The sequence below is a fragment of the Stegostoma tigrinum genome, chromosome 2, assembly GCF_030684315.1.
Source record: "Stegostoma tigrinum isolate sSteTig4 chromosome 2, sSteTig4.hap1, whole genome shotgun sequence".
NCBI lineage: Eukaryota > Metazoa > Chordata > Chondrichthyes > Orectolobiformes > Stegostomatidae > Stegostoma > Stegostoma tigrinum.
The window spans coordinates 86,735,796-86,756,819 of NC_081355.1; the positions used below are offsets into that span (position 1 = coordinate 86,735,796).

Sequence of the window (21,024 nt, forward strand, 5' to 3'; positions counted from 1 at the left end):
GGGAGAGAGGAGGAGGTTTTTTGAATGGAAGAGAGGAATGCTACAAAGAGAGATCAACTTCAAACCAAAATCAAATCTTTTCATTATGTTTTACAAGGTACTTTTATAATGACATTCTGCAGGGCTATCTTGAGATAAGCTGACACTTCTATCATTTGAGAATGATGTTGTATTTCCTTCTGCTTTTGTGCTACATAGATTTGGTGCACACTTTAATCCTCCCAGCAACCCTTCTGTTGAACATTCTCATCTGAGCATCTCTCAAGTCACTGACTGAATTCTGAAGACAGCCATATATGAGCACACTTTCTTTTAATTTTGTTTCATTATAAAACAATAGATCTATATCAGCAAATTGTGATTTGACTACATTGTTCACAAGAAATTTGAACATTTAAAAAGCTATGTTCAAATTTTTCATATAAACTGCATTCATTGAACTTATGGCACACATGACTAAATCATAAGTGTTTCCAATGTTTTATGAGAGAGACTTCTGTTGCAGTACTCCAAGGGCCACCAAGAATGGACAGAACCTAGGTGCATGATCTCTGCATCTCCCATACACCCAGAATATTCAAGCCAAAATACCAACATGACTAGAAGTGACAAGCTGTCTTGGGAGCCTTAGTGGTGAATGACTAAGTATCTTTAATAAGTGCTCTTGCCTTTCTTATTCTCTTTCCCCTGGATTATTTTCTGTCAAGTAGGATTTGTTGAGTTTTTTTTTACCTGTGATATCTGAGCGTTCACAGTATTAATGTAAGCTTTCTCTTAAATCTACAAGCCTTATATATGTCAAGTGAAGATTTGCTCAAATAACCTAAATACTCACTTGTTTGGAGTTGGTTGAAAGCATAAAAGAGAAATGTCAGCAATGGCTGGGTCAGCGCATTTCACACACATCAGTGACTTCAGATCAGCAGGTAGGAGACCATGAGCTCCTGCGTTAGACTGCTGCTGAATATGAATAGGTTTGAAGGCTTGTCAGCAGTAAAAATCGCATTCCAAATATTCTGCCATATTTTGTAAAGTTTTCAGTACTATTTCTTCAAATGATAGCAAAGGACACTGAAATTTAGTCACTCCATTTTTTTATGAAATATAATTTTATTTATGACAATCCTCTTCGACTGGGGCAAGAATGATTTTCATGGTATGGTTGACAGAATATGACCATCAAGACAAAGTGAATAGCAGAACCATCAAAGCAGAGTGTTTTTTTAAAAACCTTTTTTTTGGAACAATGACATTAGCATTAAAAAGAGATAATTTATTGCCATGATTCAAAATTGTAAATATCTGTTGTCTCAAATATATATCATTTTTGAGGGGGACAGCAAGATAGCTGACTTCCCAGATGCCAGCTTTGGATTGAGTAAGGGAAATTGGGAACATTTCCATACAGATCATCCCAGCATCCATATGTGGTAGAGTAATAATAATTTTCAGAAGAATCAAGGCTGGAAACCCTAGAGTAAGAAATGGTGTTAGGCCTCACTTTTCTATCTTTGTACCTTGATTTTCCTCCACCTATTTTGCCTGCCTTTGGCCAGTATAATGAATTTTGATTTACAAAAAAAACAGCAAGTGCTTGAGAAACTCAACAAGTCTACCAGCATCTGCGGGAGAGTTAACAGGTTGAGAGCAACATGGCTCTTCTTCAAAACCCAGAACGTGATTTCTAAAGAAGGCTCATGTAGAGCTGAAACAGTAACTCTGTTTCTCTCTCCACAGCTGCTGCCAGACCTGGAGTAATTCCATCACTTTCCGTTTGTATTGCAGATTTCCAGCTTCAGTTTTGCCTTTATAAAGGAGCCCCATGTGTTTACACCAACATTCTGTACTTCTTGTCCTCATTTGTCCTATACATAAACATAATGGATAAATGAGAGCCAAGCACAATAGAAGGGAAAAATAAAGAAAAGTGATATTTTTTACATGAATGACAATGCAATTATAGCACAAGTTGTTTCAAGGTTCCAGTCCCTGGCTGTGGATGATTGAGAAAATGATGTGGTGAATCTTGGAAGCCCAGTTTAGATGCCAAGGTAGACCTACTTCTGGCATCGACCTTAGCATTGGAGTTCAATTAGTATGGAGCCACTGAACATTACTGATTTTGGAAAAAACTATGCGGGAAAGTATATGTTTACATATGTTCAGAAACTGTTCACAACCATCAGCTTACCTTGAAACTGTGAGAATATGATAGTTCCCATTCGCTCTCCATTTCTAAACACAACTTGCCCCTGTCAACAAAATGATAACATAATTTCAAAAAGGTGGAGCACATCAAAATGTAAAAAGTTTCTGGAAATAAAGAGAAGGAAAATAATCATCCAATAAGTTTAATGTGGATTTAATTGACTACTCACGACTAAAAATACTCCCTACTTAATTTTCATGAGACACAACATTTCTTCAACACTAATAAGTCATAAGCATCCTGATCTCTGACAAATAGGAAACAGCAAATTTGAATAAAATTAGAAACTAAACTCAGGTATGGCAAAATAAATAAGAACTTGGTTTACATCTTCAGGGCAAGTAACTTCAAAGAAAGAATGGATCACATTCTGGTGGTGGAATCAGTCATTTTTTTCTTGATACCTAGAATCTCATTACTACTGATCTTGCCATATTTTCCAAACCAACTCTCAATTTCTCAGACTGTTCAAAGGCTACTAGAAGACAAAATGCATAGGAGCAGAAATAGGCCATTCAGCCCATTACCTTAGCTCTGCCATTCAATGATATCATAGCTGATCTGATAATCTTCATATCCACCTTCCTGCCTATTCCCCATAAAACTTGATTCTCTCAAGAGTTTCTAACAAAACTACTGGGGGTATTGGAAGCATAAATAATGAAGAAAAATGTCAGAAACACTAAGCAGAGTTCAGATAGAATTTGTGGAGCTGAACCATGAATTCTACTTCTTCCTTCACTCAGCTACCTGACCTCCTGTGAATTTCCAGCATTTTCTAATCCTTTCTTTCCTCAACCCAGGAATATCATTGCATATTGCGCCCTAACACTACCCTGATTAAGATCAGCCAGTTTAGCACAGATTGTGGCAGAGAAAGAGTAAATGGAAGTATCTTATATGATGAAAGTTGGAAGAAGCGGAAATCAACTTTGCACAATTTTATCTGCAAAACATTACGTTGAATACGTGTCCACTTGTATTAATCAAATGACAGCTGTGGAAATAACATCAATATTAACATTTGGTTTGGCTGTCGAAATCAGTATACGTCACATCTGTGTTTTGATATTGCCCAATTCTTTTGAAGTTAAGGATCTTCGAAAAGAACACATCTGATTTAAAAGATCTGTAACTTGAAAAAAGCTCTAAATTAAGTTTTAAAGTCCTTTCAAGGTGGAAGTCACAGCAGACAACATTTTGTTCTATGGTGGAGAGTCTGTTGAATGGATTACTTTCATCAATCATAAACGGAAGGGTTTTAATTCCATTAACCCATGACCACACAATAGGTCCTTCTATAGGCATGGGAAATCAACAGTTGTGTAATAAACTTTTAACTTTGATCTTGGTCAAAGTATAAAGCTGTGCCACAGTTCTTTTTTTAAATTCGGAACAGTTCATGTCCAGGATATCCCTTTCTTTGACAAAATATCAAATGTGTGTGTATTAGGCATCTTCGGGGCCAGCAACAGGGTTAATGTCTTTAGTGTGATATATTCCAAGAAAGATGCAAAACATTAACTCTGTTCCTCTTTCTACAGATGTTACCAGACCTGCTGAGTGGTTCTTGATTGAGAAAGTGATGCGGTGACGCTTGGCAGCCCAGTTTTGATGCCCAGGTAGAGCGACTGCTGGTACAGACCTTAGCACTGGAGTTCAAACAGTATGAAGCCACTGAGCATCTCTGTGCTTGTTTCACAATTTCCAAGAATGCAGTAGTTTGCTATTGGTTACATATCCTATCCTATCAGGCAACTCAACATTTGCGAATCAGGCAAATCTGCGTCCTAAACTCCAATCACTACTTACTCTGACAGCCCACTGGTGAGAAGGTTAGCGCTTTTTCCTTCTACTTGCAATATGAGGGTCACAGGGAAGAAAGGTTGGGGTAAGGGTAATGAGTGAGGGAGGTAACATTCAGAGCTCATACCCTTGCCCACCACATAGGTCCCCAATGGCCCAGATTGGGTCATGTGGAGGCCCCTCTAAACGTGGTGAGTAAATTGTTCTGATGCATCAGTCAGGAAACTAAACAACTCTCCTGCCCAAGGGCAAGGCTGTATTGGATCGCTAGTGTAGCGGGGCCCTTAAGTGTTCATTAGCTGACCATTTACAGACATTAATTGCTGACCAGCTGGAAAAATCGCCCACGGACTTTGTCACACTGCATTTAGCTGCAGAGGCGAAATGAAGGGGAACGAGTTTCACTCCAGATGCAACTCACCCAATCCCGTCCCCTCTCCGGCCTCCTCCTAGAAGGGCAAAATTCCACCCAAGAGGGGTTATACAAGCTAAAGAAATTCACTGAACTACCCTGGAGGACATATCCAGTGTGGTTGAGACAGAATAAATAAGTGTTTCCATTTATCAATAAATATGAATAAACAATATCAAGTAAATCTTGATTATTTTTTATTTTAGTGACATTATTGTTCTGTAAGAAATGTCACAGCCACTTTAAGCAGCATACAATCCCATAAACAGTAGAAGAGGAATGACTAATAAATATGTCATAACAGTTTTGATTGAGAGACATGCAACTTTGGCATGCAACCTTTTATAGTCACACAAACAAGCAGATGGAGGCTCCAATTTAACATTCTCTCCTCAAGAAGATAGTAATACTGACAATGATGCAGCTAGTGTCTCAGAGGGAATGTTACTATTACTGATTGGTCCAAGCTGGCACTTGTTCAAACGTGGATAAAGGAGCTTCACACAACAAATGTGGCAAAACTAATGCAAAACCTAGGTTTTGAAAACAGTAACTCATTCTTAATCTTAGTTTAAAGATCTGACTATTCCTTCATTTGGATTAATGCATGTTTCTACATCAGTTGAAATTAAATTGTCAAAGTCTCTAAAAGTTTATAGTTTCTATTCTAGGAATCAATGGTTAATTTATAATTCACTCATTGCAACAGTCTCTGGACACATTAACTTAGATGCAAAACCAGCAGGAACATCATTATGGGTTAAAACAACAGCATGGCTCAGGCTTTAGCTTCATTTAAGTATCAACTCTTTGTAAATATCAGAAAAGAATTTGAAAACCAGTCACAGAGTGGATTCCCATGTTGTTCAGTTGTGCTGTTGATTAAAAAGACAAAGTGGGGCCCAATATAATGTGTCTTCCAAAGAACCTTTCATTAAAGGTAATAGAAGTTATTTCTCAGAGGAGGAAAGTTTTTGGCATGTGACTGGCTCTGATTAAATCATGCTGATTACTGTGACTAAATAATCTTATGCCCTAGAAACTAGTGAATGTTTTGGGAATTGTTCCTACAACTCCAACGTTCTCTTAAATGGACTTTCCATGTAGGCTAATCTCAGGCTGCTGAAATAGTTACGCCAGTCTTTACGTTGCTGAGATTTTTGGAGATTTTTTTTTGCTGAGACACCCAATGAGATTTCTCATCTTCTCTCACCATAATCACCTCATTAGTTGTCTACACCACCCCTATGACATCTCTCACGTACAAAGTCTGCCCCATCATATCACAAACCGTTCTCAAAACTGGTCACTCAGCGGATTTCCAAAATAACGGTGCCACATTGGCTCAGTGGTTGGCAATGCCTGTCCTTGATGGAGATGCATGTGTCCAAGAATGAGACTGATTCTAAAGCGTAATCCATAGTAAGTCTGATGGTGGGATGAAACTTGTTGATATCACTATGTTGTTGTTTCAGTGGTTCTTCACCATGGGTCCAAAAGGAAAAAATATTGACATATCTGGTATAAAGCTTTGTTTGGAGGTTCTGTGGAGCAAAGAAATCTGGTTTGAACTTGTGCATGAAAATGTTGGCATACTGGGGAGCAAATCTGGTCCCCATGGTTGTTATGTGTGTCTGAATGAAGAATCGGTTGTCGAAAATGAAGACCACGTAGATGAGTTGTGAGGTGACTTCTGGAAATTGGCAGCAGGTGATATTGAGTGCTGAGACTGTTACAGTGATGCCACTGTCATGGAGGTTGCTGGTGTAGCATGCTGACAGGTCCATTGTGACCAGGAACGTTCCTGGTTCGATTGGTCTATGGGTGCTGAGTTTCTGGAAGAAATCCGTGGTGTCACGGCAGCAGCTGGGGGTTCCCTGTACAATGGGTTTCAAGATGCCCTCAACATAGACAGAGAGGTTCTCACACAGAGACCCATTGCCCGATACGATGGGACGTCCAGGAGTGTTGGCTTTGCATATCTTTGGAAGGCAGTCAAATTCCCTAGGTGAGGGTTATGCAGGATGGGAGTAGTGTGCAGGGTACTCTGAAGGACTGGATCAAAAGGCTTGATCAGTCTGCTGAGTTCATGGTGTATTCTTTGGTGAGATTGGTAGGCAGTTGTCTGTAGTGTTCCTGGTTGTTCAGTTGTCTACATACTTCTTTGCAGTAGGCCGTTCTATTCTGAATGATGGTGGCTCCTCTTTTGTCTGCTGGTTTGATGGCAGTGTTGCGATTGATCTTGAGAGCATGGATGGTGTTGCATTGGTGACATTTTGTGCTATCATGTGAGTGTGACTGACGAATCTGGCATTTATGCATTCCCTGTTGGCTTGTGCATACATGTCAAGCCTACGGCAGCGGCCCTCTGGAGGGTTGAACACAGCAAACTACGCAGCCTTCAGCACAACATGGACCACAACACCCTACAACCCTGTTACAGTAACCTCTGCAAGACATGTCAGATCATTGACATGGACACTACCATCACATGTGGGAACACCACTCACCACATGCGTGGCAGATGTGACTGGCCAACATAATCTATCTCATACATTGTAAGCAAGGATGCCCCGAGGTGAGGCATGGCATATTGGTGAAACCATGCAGACACTATGACAATGGATGGATGGACACCACACAACAACTGCTAGACGGGGATGTCCTCTCCCAGTCAGGCTACACTTCAGCAGTCAAGGGCGTTCGGCCTCAGAATAGGGCGGAGTTCGGTACACTCAACAATGCAGAGTTGCGAGTTGAGGCTGACAGCCAAGTTCGGTACCCATGAGAATGGCTTCAACTGGGATCTTTGGTTCACGTCGCACTACAGGTGATCCCTCACCACACTGTGCACTCTCTCTCTCACACACACACACACAATTTGTAGACAACTTGGCATTTATAAATTCCTACTTTGGAAATAAAACCAATCTGATTTGAAGTTGATACACAGCCAGATTCTAAACAAGGCCTCACACCTAAAATGCATTGTCTGACCTGAGTGTCACCTCTGGTACACTGAGGGAACTGATAAAACCTTTCGTTATCTTGGGAGAGTGACTTGAAAGAAATTCGGGAATTTGCATACTGATCCGTTCTAACTGATTAAAGATTTAACAACCACCTTTGGATTGTTCAATACTGCATCGGTTCTATGACCCTTTGATCTTTTGATTATAAATTCTGAGTCCGATGTCACCTCTCTCACTGACACCTGAAGGAGGATTGGGACTCCAAAAGCTTGTCTTCAAATAAACTGTTGGACTACAGCCTAGTATTGTGGAGTTTTGACCTTGTCCACCCCAGTCTATCGCCGACAGGCCCTCAACATGTCTCCCCCAGAAATGCCCTCAGTACACCCAACAGCCCAGGAATGAAATGTATCACCACATCATCCAGCAATATTTCATATCCACAGCTGAGTTTCTGTGAATGGAGGTCTGTGCTGAGAGCTGATTGCACAATCTTGAAGCAGTGGAATAATGTATACTATATGTACAGTACTGGGTCAGCCTGTCCCATTTGGTCCCCCACCTTCAATATCCCAAATGTTTGACTCCTTCTTTGCATAAAAGTATAGCTATCACATGTTGTTCAGCAGGGGCTGTGCCAGGGAGGTGTAACATATAGAGAGGGTTAATGCTCAGAGGACTGCAAGTTGGACAGCTTATGTGCTTGTGTGCTGTACATGGTCCTGTGACCTGCGGACTTTCCCTTCAAAAGTTTGATGGCTGCAGCCTCCTGTCTCACAGGTCCAGATATTTATCCTGCCCATTCCTCGTGAGCTTACAGCCGTTTCCTTCCCCACTGTACACTCTCAATTTCCAGCGCAATGGAAGGTTACAGAGAGTGCTCCTTGAGCAGTGGCATTTGACCACAGCCTGAACATGTTGGTGACAAGTCCCCAACACCAGCCCCACCCCCTCAAACAACCACATTCTTCCTAGTAGCCCATACTGTTAACCTCACAGGCTTCACACTTCCCCAAGTCCCCATTCAACCTGCCTAGCCTTCCCATTCAGCACTGCACATAAAGCAATCATGCCAGCTGTGGTAACTCACTGTCCCACTCCTTAAATCCAATGTGTTGCTGACAGTGGATGGTCTCACCCTACCCCTTTCTCAAGCATGTTTTACTGTATCCCCACTCCAACCTTGCATATCTTGCTGCCTCATATCCCCTCAGTTACTGCATCCTTTCTCAGAGCCTGCAGCCCCAGTCCTGACAGCTAACCTGCTCAGCCTCTGTCCCATAGCAATGGCTGCTCTGCCCCCCCCCCCCGACTCCATCTTCCATTCTGCAGATGGGCCTGATGATCTGACAGTGGTCCATTCCCTCGATTAACATGACAGGGCTGTCCCAGATAAGATGTGCCGAGACTCCTAAGTTCTGCCTGTACATTTCCCCAGCCCCTGGGCCTGCTGCTACAAAGCCAAAAGGCTGTCTGTGACCCATTTAAAGGGCATTTCTCCGGGAGTTCCTCAGGATAATGTTTTTGATCCAACCATCTTCAGCTGCTTCATAAATGACCTTCCCTCTTTCCTGAGGTCAGAAGTAAGAATGTTTACTGATGACTGCACAATATTGAACACCATTCGTGACTGCTCAGATATTAAGGAAGCTAGTGTCCTTATGTGACAAGAATTGGACACTACTCAAGCTCGGACTAATAAGTGGCAAATAAGATTCATGCCATTAAGTGACCATGTCCAACAAAAGAGAATCTAATCATCTCTCCTTGACATTCAATGAGATCAGTAAATGTCCTCACTATCAACATCCAGAAACTGAACTGAACCAGCCATTTAAAAACTTTAGCTTAGAAAAGCAGGCCACTGCTGGGAATCCTCAAGCGAGAAAATCATGTCCAGACTCCTCAAGGTCTGTTCACCATTTACAAGACAGAAGTCGAGCTTCTGATGGAATAATGCCCACTTCCATGAATGAGTGCAACCCTCAAGAAGCTCAATAGTGTCCAGGACAACAGTGGACTACTTAATTAACAATCTTCCATCACTTTCATTATTCATTCCTTTCACCACTGACAACATGGTTGTAGTGTGTGCTCTTTACGAGAAGCATTGCAGCAACTTATCAACTGAGATCGTACCTTCTAAATCCACAACCTTGAGAACAACATGAGCAGCACACACATGGGAATACCGTTATCTCCAAGTTCCACCTCCAGATGTACATCATCCCGATTTGCAAAAACATCACAGTACGCTCACTGTTACTGCATTACTCCTGGACCTCAGTTCCAAACAGGCTTGTGTGTGTGAATACACCACAAACTTTTGTGGTCTGAAAATGCAAGCTATATTAAAATGGAAGCAGTGCAATCATATTTGATGAGTCAGGTAAACCCATAATTCGGATATGCAAGGAGCTAAATACATTAGATCATTAGAAGTTTTCAGGACGAACAGAATCAGAATGGAAGAGTGGCAAATGTTATATCAAGATTTAATATAAGGATTGGAATTTTCTCCTCCTGGTATAGCATAAGTAATGACAAGATTGTTGAGAAAATACAAAAAAAAGAAAAATGTCAGATTTTTGGCCTCAGACAATACTTTTCTGATTTTTCTTCTTGAGTCTTAAATGATGACTATAGGATCTTGTCAGAGTAATGACTAACATAATTCCATTCATTTTCTTCTGATTAAAGCTCTACCTCACGTTACTTACCTTCCAGTTCTCCTTTCCTCTGCTGACAAACTAGTCCGAAATACACAATATGTAAACCAGTGAGAGTGAGACCAGCTCACCATATGCCTGTCCTGGCCATCACATAAATGTACATAAATGTTTCTTAACAATATGTCCCTGCATTTCCATGACCACCATTCTCTTGACCCTTCATTCAGGCAAGTTAGCATTGGCAAACTACCAACCTCACTACATCGTCATGCCTGCTCTTAGGCCAATTCATGACACATCCATTCTTGAGGGGGAATGGTTGCTTAATAATGACCAATGTGCAGTCCATGGAAACTTGAGGAAAGTGGGCAACTTAAATCTGGGAGCTGACTTCCCCTTGTATTGGGGAATGGTGACAATTGATAAGGGGCAATTGGAGATAGGAGAGTAAGAGGAGCTCTGAAGGGGGTGTTCAAATGGATCAGGATAAGTCAGGTAACTCCCCTCTATTTGAGAAGAGTGAAGAGTCAATAATGCATGTGAATTTCCAAAGTAACTGGCTATGAAAGTAAAGTGGCCATTAATAATTATGTAAAGGGGCTGAATGGAGACAGAAGGAGACTGAAAAGTTATGGGGTTGAGAGTGACAGAAACACACAAGCAAACATGAAGGATGGGCTGTAATTTGGGAACCATAGGTGGAAGGTGCAAGTGACTCACACAAAAACAAAGTTAGAACCTTGTGAGGTTGGATGGAAGGTGCTGGCCTAATGGTTTTCCCTATGTCTTACAGTGTCTGGGATACAGGTATGATTCCAGCCTTGGGTGACTGAGTGTCTGAAGTTTGCACATTCTCCCTGTGTCCCTGTGGGTTTCCACTGGGTGCTCTGATTTCCATCTACAGTCCAAAGATGTGCAGCTTAGGTGGATTAGCCTTGGAAAACACTGGGTTATGGGGACAGAATAGGGGAGTGGGTTTGGGTCGGAAGCTCTTTGGATCGGCTCAGTGGCCTCTATCCGCACTGTAAGAATTCTACAATTCTATGAAAGCCAACTGCAATAATGAGACAAAGTGGCTGACAACAAGTGCAAAGTATGCAGAGACAGTTATTATTTCTTTCTTTTGGAGCAAGGAATAAAACCTTTGGAGTATCAGGCTATACTAGGGGCATATGCAGTCATCATGCTTCCACTGAGTGAGTAATGCCAATCATTGGGCTTCAGTTTGACCTTCATCAGCAAATCATTCATTGTCCAATAAAAATGCATTAAAAATCATAATTATGGTCCTTAATTTGTGCACAGCAATTGCTTCCATATGACATTGAGAACATGGTGTTTAAAAGTGGCACCTTAAGTTCCTATTTCACAAATACATTCCATAGCGAGTGACAGAAGTCAATGCTACGCTGCTGCCAGATTCATCAACTGAACTATAATATGCAAAAGCTTGTCCTGTCACGTGGAAAGGATACTTTTCTTTGGGAGCGGGGTAGATTGGATGATATAATAGTAGATTTCAAGTATAATTCTATTTCTACTTTAACATGAAAATATTTGTTGTGCATCTATCAGTCGAATAGAATTCCTTGTGGAGGCATGACATTGACCTTATTGGGAAGCTGCCATACAGCACTGTGTAGAGACAAAACATTAGGCTTCATTGTGTTTGACGTAAGGGCTCTAGAGCTCATTCAACATAATTGCATTACCTTTCCGACAGTCTTCACAGATTATCTGCTCGGGTTCTCACGTGGAAACCATCATGGCTGGAGTCAGAATGGATTTTGTGAAACTCCAAACACATTGTTGACGGAGAGGGCAATTACTGTTTTATCAGGCTAGCAAAACCAATAATTTCCAGTGGCTGCCACACAGCCTCTAGAGGGAGAAACAAAAATCTTCAGAGGTGAAGATCTATCATGGAGATGGAGGAGAATGTTGAGACCCTGTGTCTACAGAGCTCACTTCCATTTTCTTCAAGTGACTGAAAGACAGTGCAAGTACAGATTAAGTGAAACAAACAGAAAGTGCTGGAGAAAGTCAGCAAATTTGGCTAACGGTCCAAGTCCAGAAGGACACGCCTGAACATTCTGAAGAAGGGTCATCAGACTCAGCGTTAACTCTATCTCTTTTTCCATAGATACTGGTAGACTTGTGGAGGTCTACCACTGGCTATGTTTATTTTAGATTTCTAGTATCTGCTGGATTTACGTTTATTTGACTGGCTAAGGATGTTCTGGCCCATCATCAATGAACTGTGCCCTTTGCTGGAGCAGGACTGCACTCAGAAGGACTGTGTGACAATTCCACCTTACTGGCTGTCAACGTTTATGCCACTAGTTCATTTCATATGGCAACTGGCGCCCTGTATGACATATCCCATCCTCGAATCATTGGTGATGGCATTTTCCTCAGAGGACTGGTCTTCATATCCTTCCCCCTTGATGAGAAAAGTCAAGCAACTCAGGCAGTGAAATTCTCTACCATCCTCTTGTAGTTGCTATTGACTGGACCCATGTTGCTTTGAGAAAGTCCTATCACCAGCCTGTGGAGTTTGTCAATAGAAAAGACTTCTAATCTATTAATGCTCAAATTATATGTTACCATCAATGACAAGTTCTGGAGGACTGCATGAGAAATTGTGGGAACTATTATGCTGCTTGTATACTAGAGAACTCACAGGTTCCTGCCCCATTTCAGGATTCATGGCCAATACCGGAATGGCTGCTGGGAAAGAAGGGTTACCCATTCCAAACGTGGCTCATGACAAGCTAGACTGATGCAGCATTAATGTACATCACTGCTCACTGTACCACCAAGTGAAAAAGATCATCAGCCTCTTTAAAATGAGGTTTCGATGCCTGGGCCAGTCACGCAGAGGCTGGCAGTATAGACCTGAAAGGGGGTACTGCATCATTATGACGTGCTGCACACTTCACAACTGGTGCTAACAAGACAGTGGACTGCCCTGAATCCAGATGAAATGGGAGAATAACAATAATCTTCTCAGGATAAAGAGGAGCATGATGACATTGGACAGGAGGGCTAGACAAGAGACCATGCCAGAGAAATACATTGTCAATTCTGAGAGGCCAGGGAGAACTAAATTAAAACCTACTTCCAGGGCAAATAGCTTGGATTTGGAATTTGTTTAAATCTTTCACGTTCTGTTGGTAATCTGGCCAGCGTGATGCAAACCACATGTGCACCTGGTTACTTTTACAGTCCTTGAGTTTTTGTGTTGCTGACTTAATGTCTCTTTATCCATCTGAGTGCATTCTAGCTAACTTCAAGAGATCCCAGCTTCACACATCTACGCATTATATGTCCTACTAACCATTAAAGAAAAAGCAAAAGTTATTGAGACAATACACTAACATCACATGGTACAAACGTTAAGTGTCTCCAAAGGTTTCCATCAGGTTGTCATATCTGAATGTTGTGTAATGAAGTCTCTCATGATATCTAGCAGCTTGAAAGGAATCCTGAGGAACGTCCTTTGAGCATTGATAGTGCTTCAGTGTTTCGGAGTTTGCACAGATGCTTTGAAATATTGGAGCATCCTATAGGACAACACTAAACCTGTGAGAGGCAGCACTTTATGCAGCTTCTGTTGGCAGACCAATGCTGTACGAGGGATAGCCCACATGAGATGCTATCTCCTAGCCTTCAATGTTAATGCACTCCCTTGAAGAGGTGATACACAGAATGAACCTTTTCTATGGAGATGTGTAAAATCAATGATCCGATCTGTCACAAGATGGGTTTAAGTATGGAATGATGTGTGCAGGCCAAGGACCGAATTTTGGACATACACAATTTATGGAAACTCGTACTTGGTCAAATTATTCCTTAATTTTGTCCTGATATAAATACTTAAAGGTAAAATATTAGAACTGAAAAACGATGAGACAGGTCATTTACCCTGGTGACAAATTTCGGTTGGGGGAAATCAATCTCCAAAGTTTTTTCATTTAAAGCAAAATTAGCGTGAAATGTGAATAGGTGACACAAGGTCTCAGAGGTTATGTAAATTTATTGAGTAGGTTTTATTTTGTTAATGAAGTTGTTATAGAGCTTGCACTATATATGCAATTAATTTAACCATGTGTCATATTGGAGGAAGAACATGTAATGTAAATAGTATATTTGTATGGACAATAAAATGTGAGGCTGGATGAACACAGCAGGCCCAGCAGCATCTCAGGAGCACAAAAGCTGACGTTTCGGGCCTAGACCCTTCATCAGAGAGGGGGATGGGGTGAGGGTTCTGGAATAAATAGGGAGAGAGGGGGAGGCGGACCGAAGATGGAGAGAAAAGAAGATAGGTGGAGAGGCAATGGGAGAGAGATTCCCTGAGGTTGGTCCGGAGGGAGGAGGGTAACTTCTTCAGGTTAGGCATCCCTGGAAGAGGCTTCGCAGTGAGGTTAAAATTGTATCAGTGATAATGGGAACTGCAGATGCTGGAGAATCCAAGATAATAAAATGTGAGGCTGGATGAACACAGCAGGCCCAGGAGCATCTCAGGAGCACAAAAGCTGACGTTTCGGGCCTAGACCCTTCATCAGAGAGGGGGATGGGGTGAGGGTTCTGGAATAAAGGGTCTAGGCCCGAAACATCAGCTTTTGTGCTCCTGAGATGCTGCTGGGCCTGCTGTGTTCATCCAGCCTCACATTTTATTATCTTGGATTCTCCAGCATCTGCAGTTCCCATTATCACTGATACAATTTTAACCTCACTGCGAAGCCTCTTCCAGGGATGCCTAACCTGAAGAAGTTACCCTCCTCCCTCCGGACCAACCTCAGGGAATCTCTCTCCCATTGCCTCTCCACCTATCTTCTTTTCTCTCCATCTTCGGTCCGCCTCCCCCTCTCTCCCTATTTATTCCAGAACCCTCACCCCATCCCCCTCTCTGATGAAGGGTCTAGCCCCGAAACGTCAGCTTTTGTGCTCCTGAGATGCTGCTGGGCCTGCTGTGTTCACCCAGCCTCACATTTTATTATCTTTGATTCTCCAGCATCTGCAGTTCCCATTATCACTGATACTATTTGTATGGACAAGTGTATTTCATTGCCCATAGTATCTTTTCTACTCCTTCAGAGGATTAAATGACATTCAGTCTCCCAACAGAATTAGGAACATTCTCCAAGTATCCCAGTTACAGAGATATAGGTACTATGGTGGATTTAAAGTAATAGTCTTTGTAACAAGTGGATCAATTTCATTTTTGTTTCTTTTTGTTTTAAACATTGCCAGTGTTAAAAATGAAGCTATTTTCATCGATATTCAAAACAAGAGGCACTAAACACTTCTTCAGAAATCAATTAAGACATTAATACTTTGGCTAAAATTATTTTGCTAAAATGTCAATGGCCACTGTCTGCCTTCTGTCAGTCAGTCAACCCGCTATCTATGTCAGTGCCTTACCCCTAACACCATCTTATTTTATTTAGCAGCCTCTTCTGTGGCACCTTCTGAAAGGCCTTTTAAACATCCAAAAAGATCATGTCCACTGGCTCTCCTTTGTCTTACTTGCTTGTTACCTCCTCAAAGAATTCTAAAAATAGACTTTAAAATCCTACCAATGAGTGAGGTCAGGCTGGCTGACCTATGGTTTCCTCTCTTCCACTTTTTTCCCTTCTTAAGCAGGGATGTTACATTAGCCATTTTCCAGTCCTCTGGGACCCTTCCTGACTCCAGTGATTTCTGAAAGATCACCACCAATGCCTCTCCAATCACCTCAGTGTTCTCCTACAGAACTCTACTGCGGAACTCACCTGCAGCTTCAGCTTCCCCAGCTCCTTCTGCTTAGTGATGGCCACTACACTCACCTCTGCCTCCTGACTCTCTTGAAGTTCCGGTATGCTGTTGGTGCCTTCCACTGTGAAAACTGAAGTAAAGTACCTATTCAGTTCCTCTACCATTTCTTTTTTTACCTCATTACTACTTCTCCAGCCCCATTTTCCAAAAGTCCAATGTCCACCCTTGCCTCTCTCTTACCTTTTAGACACCTAAAACAAAACTTATTGCTATCTTCTTTTATAGTACCAGCTAGCTTACTTTCATATTTCATCTTCTCCTCCCTTATTGCTCTTTTAGTTATTCCCTGCTGGTTTCTAAAGGCTTCCCAATCCTCTGGCTTCCCACTAATCTTCACCACATTGTAAAAAAGGACATTTTCTAACCCCTTTCAGTTCTGAGGAAGAGCCATACCAGACTCAGTTTTCTGTCTGTTTGCTTCAGACTTCCAGCATCTGTCGTAGTTTGCCTTTACTGATGCACTTTTTTGTGGCCTTCACAAGCTTAGTGTGTCCCAAAGTACTTTGTGGTCAATAAAAATTTTTGAAGTGTGATCACCGGTATAAATGCAGAAAACAATAAATCATTCTTCTATGCCATTTTAACTTCTTTCTCTGTTCTTGTCATATTTAAATGATCTAGACTTGCTTCTGAAAAGTAACACAACCTTTAATTAAAAAAAAGATGAACACCTGTGTATGCTGGACATCTGAAACAAAAAGTGAAATTGCTCAAGAAACTCAGCAGATTTGGTAGCATCTGTGGAGAGAAAGCAGAGTTAATGATTTGGGTTCAGTCACCCTTCTTCAGAGCCCTTGAATATCCTAGTTCCTTCTCCCATCTAGGTTTGACTTCATTTGAGCCGAATTATAAATTTCAGTGAAAAACTGATCTTTTATTGATGTAAACAGAGTTCAGAAGCTTGATTTTCAGTCTGAACACTGAACATTACCTTGATTGGCTTTGTCACATCTACAGTCATCTGTGTGCCTAAGTATATCAGACCAGTAAAGGTTGCAGACAGATGAGTAATTTACTTGGCAACACAACCCAGTTGTGTCTGTAGGAATCAAATTGTCTGCAGTGTGCTGAAAGCCCAATTAAAATCTTTCTGAAATCCCTAATTTATATGACAGCTACAAAACAGTTAAACATTCAACTAAATGAAATGTAAACTTACAGCTGATACTGTGTAATTATGTTATTTTCCATTGAACTGGCTACTTGAATTAAATCAGTGAACAGCAACATTGTCATCACTTACTTTATAGATACATGTTTTTAGGGTAATTTAGTTGTGTTTCTTGGTCTCCCAAAACAGGCCAACTAAAAGATTGACTGGAAACTTGTTTCCAATAATGCTGCTCAGAGTTGCTTATAACTGATTTTATCACTGAATTCCTTTTTTTGAAAGACCTGTCAGTTGATCACTTCTTGTTTCCCGATTGTTAAAATGGAGAGGCATTTAGGAATGTGAGAGATGTTGGGGGAGGGCAGCAAGGGCAATGGGCGGGGGTGGGGGGAAGAAGGAGAATGGGGCATGTGGTCCATCATTCTGAAGTACCCTGTGCTCAGTACCTCCAAAAAGGTAGTAGTTCTCAGAACCTGGCTTCAAAGCATACTTTCATTCACTATTCCTTCCTATCATCTGCTTCATTCTAGTATTCTTTATGAAAGCACTGCGGTCTGGGCCCGAAGCGTCAGGTTTCCTGCTCCTATGGTGCTGCTTGGCCTGCTGTGTTCATCCAGCTCCACACTTTGTTATCTTGGATTCTCCAGTATCTGCAGTTCCTATTATCTTTGACAGCATCTTCTTCTTCTGGTCTGAATGTATTCTTACTTTTGAATACTACACTTAAAATAAACATTGTTGTTGCATTTTCTTTTCAGAAGTTATAGAAAATATAAGCAAATGTAATTTTATGGCACAGTATCCTAGGGTCCATTATATCCCCCTGTCATTAACCGCTCCAATCACAAAACCATTTGTTATCTTCTCGCATTGAAGTCTGACAGAGAAAGAAAGAAAGCAAGCAAGAAAAACATGGATTATACACCACACATTTCAGGACAACTAGACATCTCAAAATACGTTACAGAGAATTAATTACTTTTAAAGGGTAGCCATTGTTGAAATGCAAGAAAAGTGACAACAGGATTTGTGCTGAACAACACTTTGTGTTGCCATCAGCACAGACAGCACTAATGTTCACTCTGCACATACACAGTCGATCAAAGATGTGCAGAGTCATCGCTGACATCATTTCAAATAGTCAAAGGTGGAAATCTCTCAGTGTTGATTTTCACTTGACCATAGATGAGATCATCATTAATCACTGACAAAGCAAGTTGAGTGTCTTGTTTATCAAATGATTCAAGAGTGGCCATATAACCTAGTGGATAAAGGATTTGACTCTCTGTAATAAATCATGATGTTATCAGGGGATTGCAGGTTTGAGCCCTGTCGCAGATACTTTACATAGAATATCTGGTTCAACTTCATAAAACCAAATCGCGTTCCCACTCATGAGCTGCAAGTATTGTTGTTTTGCCAGGCATTGCAGGGTCTTTGGTAAAACTATACTTTAATACTGTTTTTGTGCACTTATTTTTCATTTAGCTTTGTATTTTGTCTGGTTTCTAAATAAACAATCTAATTCATATCAATAAATCATTCATGATTTGGTTGTCCACCATGCAATAGTTGATAGCACCTTAATCACAAGGTGTTTCAGTTCAACATACTATAATATGTACATTATTTACGTTTTATTAACCATCTTCCTTACCAGCAGCTGCCTGAACTGCAACCATTGGTGAGAGGTTTCACTTGAAAATGCAGCATTTGTGCACATGGGAACATTGTGCCACCTAGTGGTTGTGTAACACTGTTTCGAGGTTAAACATCGCCTCAAAATTAACTCTCACAAGACAGTCTGTTGATGTGATGGTTGAGTAATGAATTTGGGTCAGGAGCCCCCTGCTATTCTTTAATTCAGAACAGTGGGATTTCCTTTACATCCACCAGAATAGGCAAATGGGATCTTGGTTCAACAATGCAGCATATCCTGAGTACTTCACTGGAGTGACACCTTTGATCATTGTGTTTAGGTCTCAGATGGAACTTTAACCCAATGACTCAAATGTGACAGTGCTCCCAATTGAGTCACAGTTGACTTCAAAGTTATTCACACATTATGTAACTATGGCAAGTTAAACGCTCTCTTGAAAGTGAGAAGTTTTAATCCACCTCAATAGAGAAAGTCCCAGAATACTTAAATCTGGAATTCTGTTGAAAGAAAAGTCTCACTAAAGGTGAGCTTTCAATTTAAAAATACTTTATCCATTGCTCCTAATTTTATTCTGCAGATTCATGCAGGAGAATGGTAATGTTAACTTACAATTGGAATAAAATTAGAGCAATGAACAATAAACAAAAACGAATATAAATAAAAAAATGAGTTCAGATCTTTGCTGGAAGGGTGGAGATACTATTGACATTAACTGAAATGTATATTGATATTTCCTTTGTATCTTTAACCTAATTAACATAGAAATGTGAACCATGAGCTTAATGTCATTTCAGCTCCATAACCATTTATCCTGCCCGAAAATCACACAGACTATACATCATCAAACCCACTTGATTTGAGAAACTTGCATGTTCCAAGGTGTAGGTGTTCTCAGAAACAAGATGCTCCAATAAGACATATATTTTTAAAAGTCACCATTTATCAGATACATCTTCCATATGAGACAGTTTTGCACTTCAACATAGCGGTAAATATTTTTAAAGGATCTGTCAATATCCTGCAATTACCTTAAAATATATTTGTATTGAATCTGGCACGATCTCTTATGTGGTCCCATTCACTTCCTCCAATATGTCCATTGTCCTTTGATAATAACTATTGTTCTATTCATTTACAGGATGTGGATTCATCTAGCTTTGCCACTTCATTTTCCCATCCCTAACTGCCCGGTGGACACTCAAGTGTCAACAAGATTGCTGAGGAACTGGCACATGTAGGCCAGGCTGGGTGAGGATGGCAGATTTCCTTTCTTAAAGGATATTAGTGAACCAAATGGGTTTTTGCAACAATCAACAATGGTTTCATGGTCATTAAACTCTTAATTCTAGATTTTTTTATTGGATTAAAATCTACCACCTGTTGTGGCTGGAATTGAACTTGATCCCCACAATGTTAAATAAAAACTGAAATAATTGCAGATGTAAATCAGAAACAAAAACAGAAGTTGCTGGAAAAGCTCAGCAGGTCTGGCAGCATATATGAAGAGAAATCAAAGTTCATGTTTCAGGTTTGGTAACACTTCCCAGTTCTGAAGAAGGGTCACTAGACCGGAAACGTTAACTTTAATTTCTCTTCACAGATGCTGCTGGACCTGTGGAGCTTTTCCAGCAACTTCTGGCTACGTCCCCAGAACATTAGCTGAGTTTCTGGATTAAATCTCGCAATATTGCCACATGAACATTGCCTCCCTTAAATGCTCAGTAGAAAACACCATAACTGTCTCAATCACCAAGTGCTGCAATGGCAACTCTGCTAATAATGCATTAAAAATCATTACAGCTGCAGGGTTAAACACTGAAAATCACTTGAAACACAAATTCCATTCGGTGCTAAATAGAAATATTGGGCTTCTGAATTGAAAACATAGAACACTGTGAGTAAGGCAAAAATGAGAAGGCCAATTTTCCCCTGTGATTTGCTTTTAAATCAAAGTCATACCTCTTATCAAATGTTTCACTTATTGCATTTTTTATTATCGTGGAATTTTCAAAGAATGAGGGGCTGTTGAAAAGATGACGTAATCAAGATTATTTCTATGATGCTAAATATCCGAAGGATAAAAGCAGAAACAATTCAAGAACATGATTGGCTTTCAAAATCAATAAAATCAAAACCAAAAGAACTTTAAACCTGAGAGGGAATGGAACAAGTGTTATTTGCAAAGAGCTGTCTAAGGTATTGTCCTGATCCCTTGCAGTACAATGATAAATAAAGTAGTATATTTAATTTTTTTTCTCCAGCCAATTTATTCTTCTTTTCTAAATATATTTTCACCGTCATGAGGTGCTATTGTACAGACATCAGCTGCTCTCCAATAGTTTATCTGAGATATCATAAG

General features: G+C 40.6%; 1 protein-coding gene across 4 annotated transcripts in view; it reads right to left on the reverse strand.

The window, feature by feature from the left end:
- gabbr2 (gamma-aminobutyric acid (GABA) B receptor, 2) overlaps positions 1-21,024 on the reverse strand; it is a 935,143-nt gene that overhangs the window by 152,593 nt on the left and 761,526 nt on the right. For all 4 annotated transcript variants that reach the window (XM_048520955.2, XM_048520937.2, XM_048520945.2 and 1 more), the window contains one exon: positions 2,192-2,252. In XM_048520955.2, the coding sequence (XP_048376912.1) occupies positions 2,192-2,252 (61 nt within the window). The remainder of the gene's footprint in view (positions 1-2,191; positions 2,253-21,024) is intronic.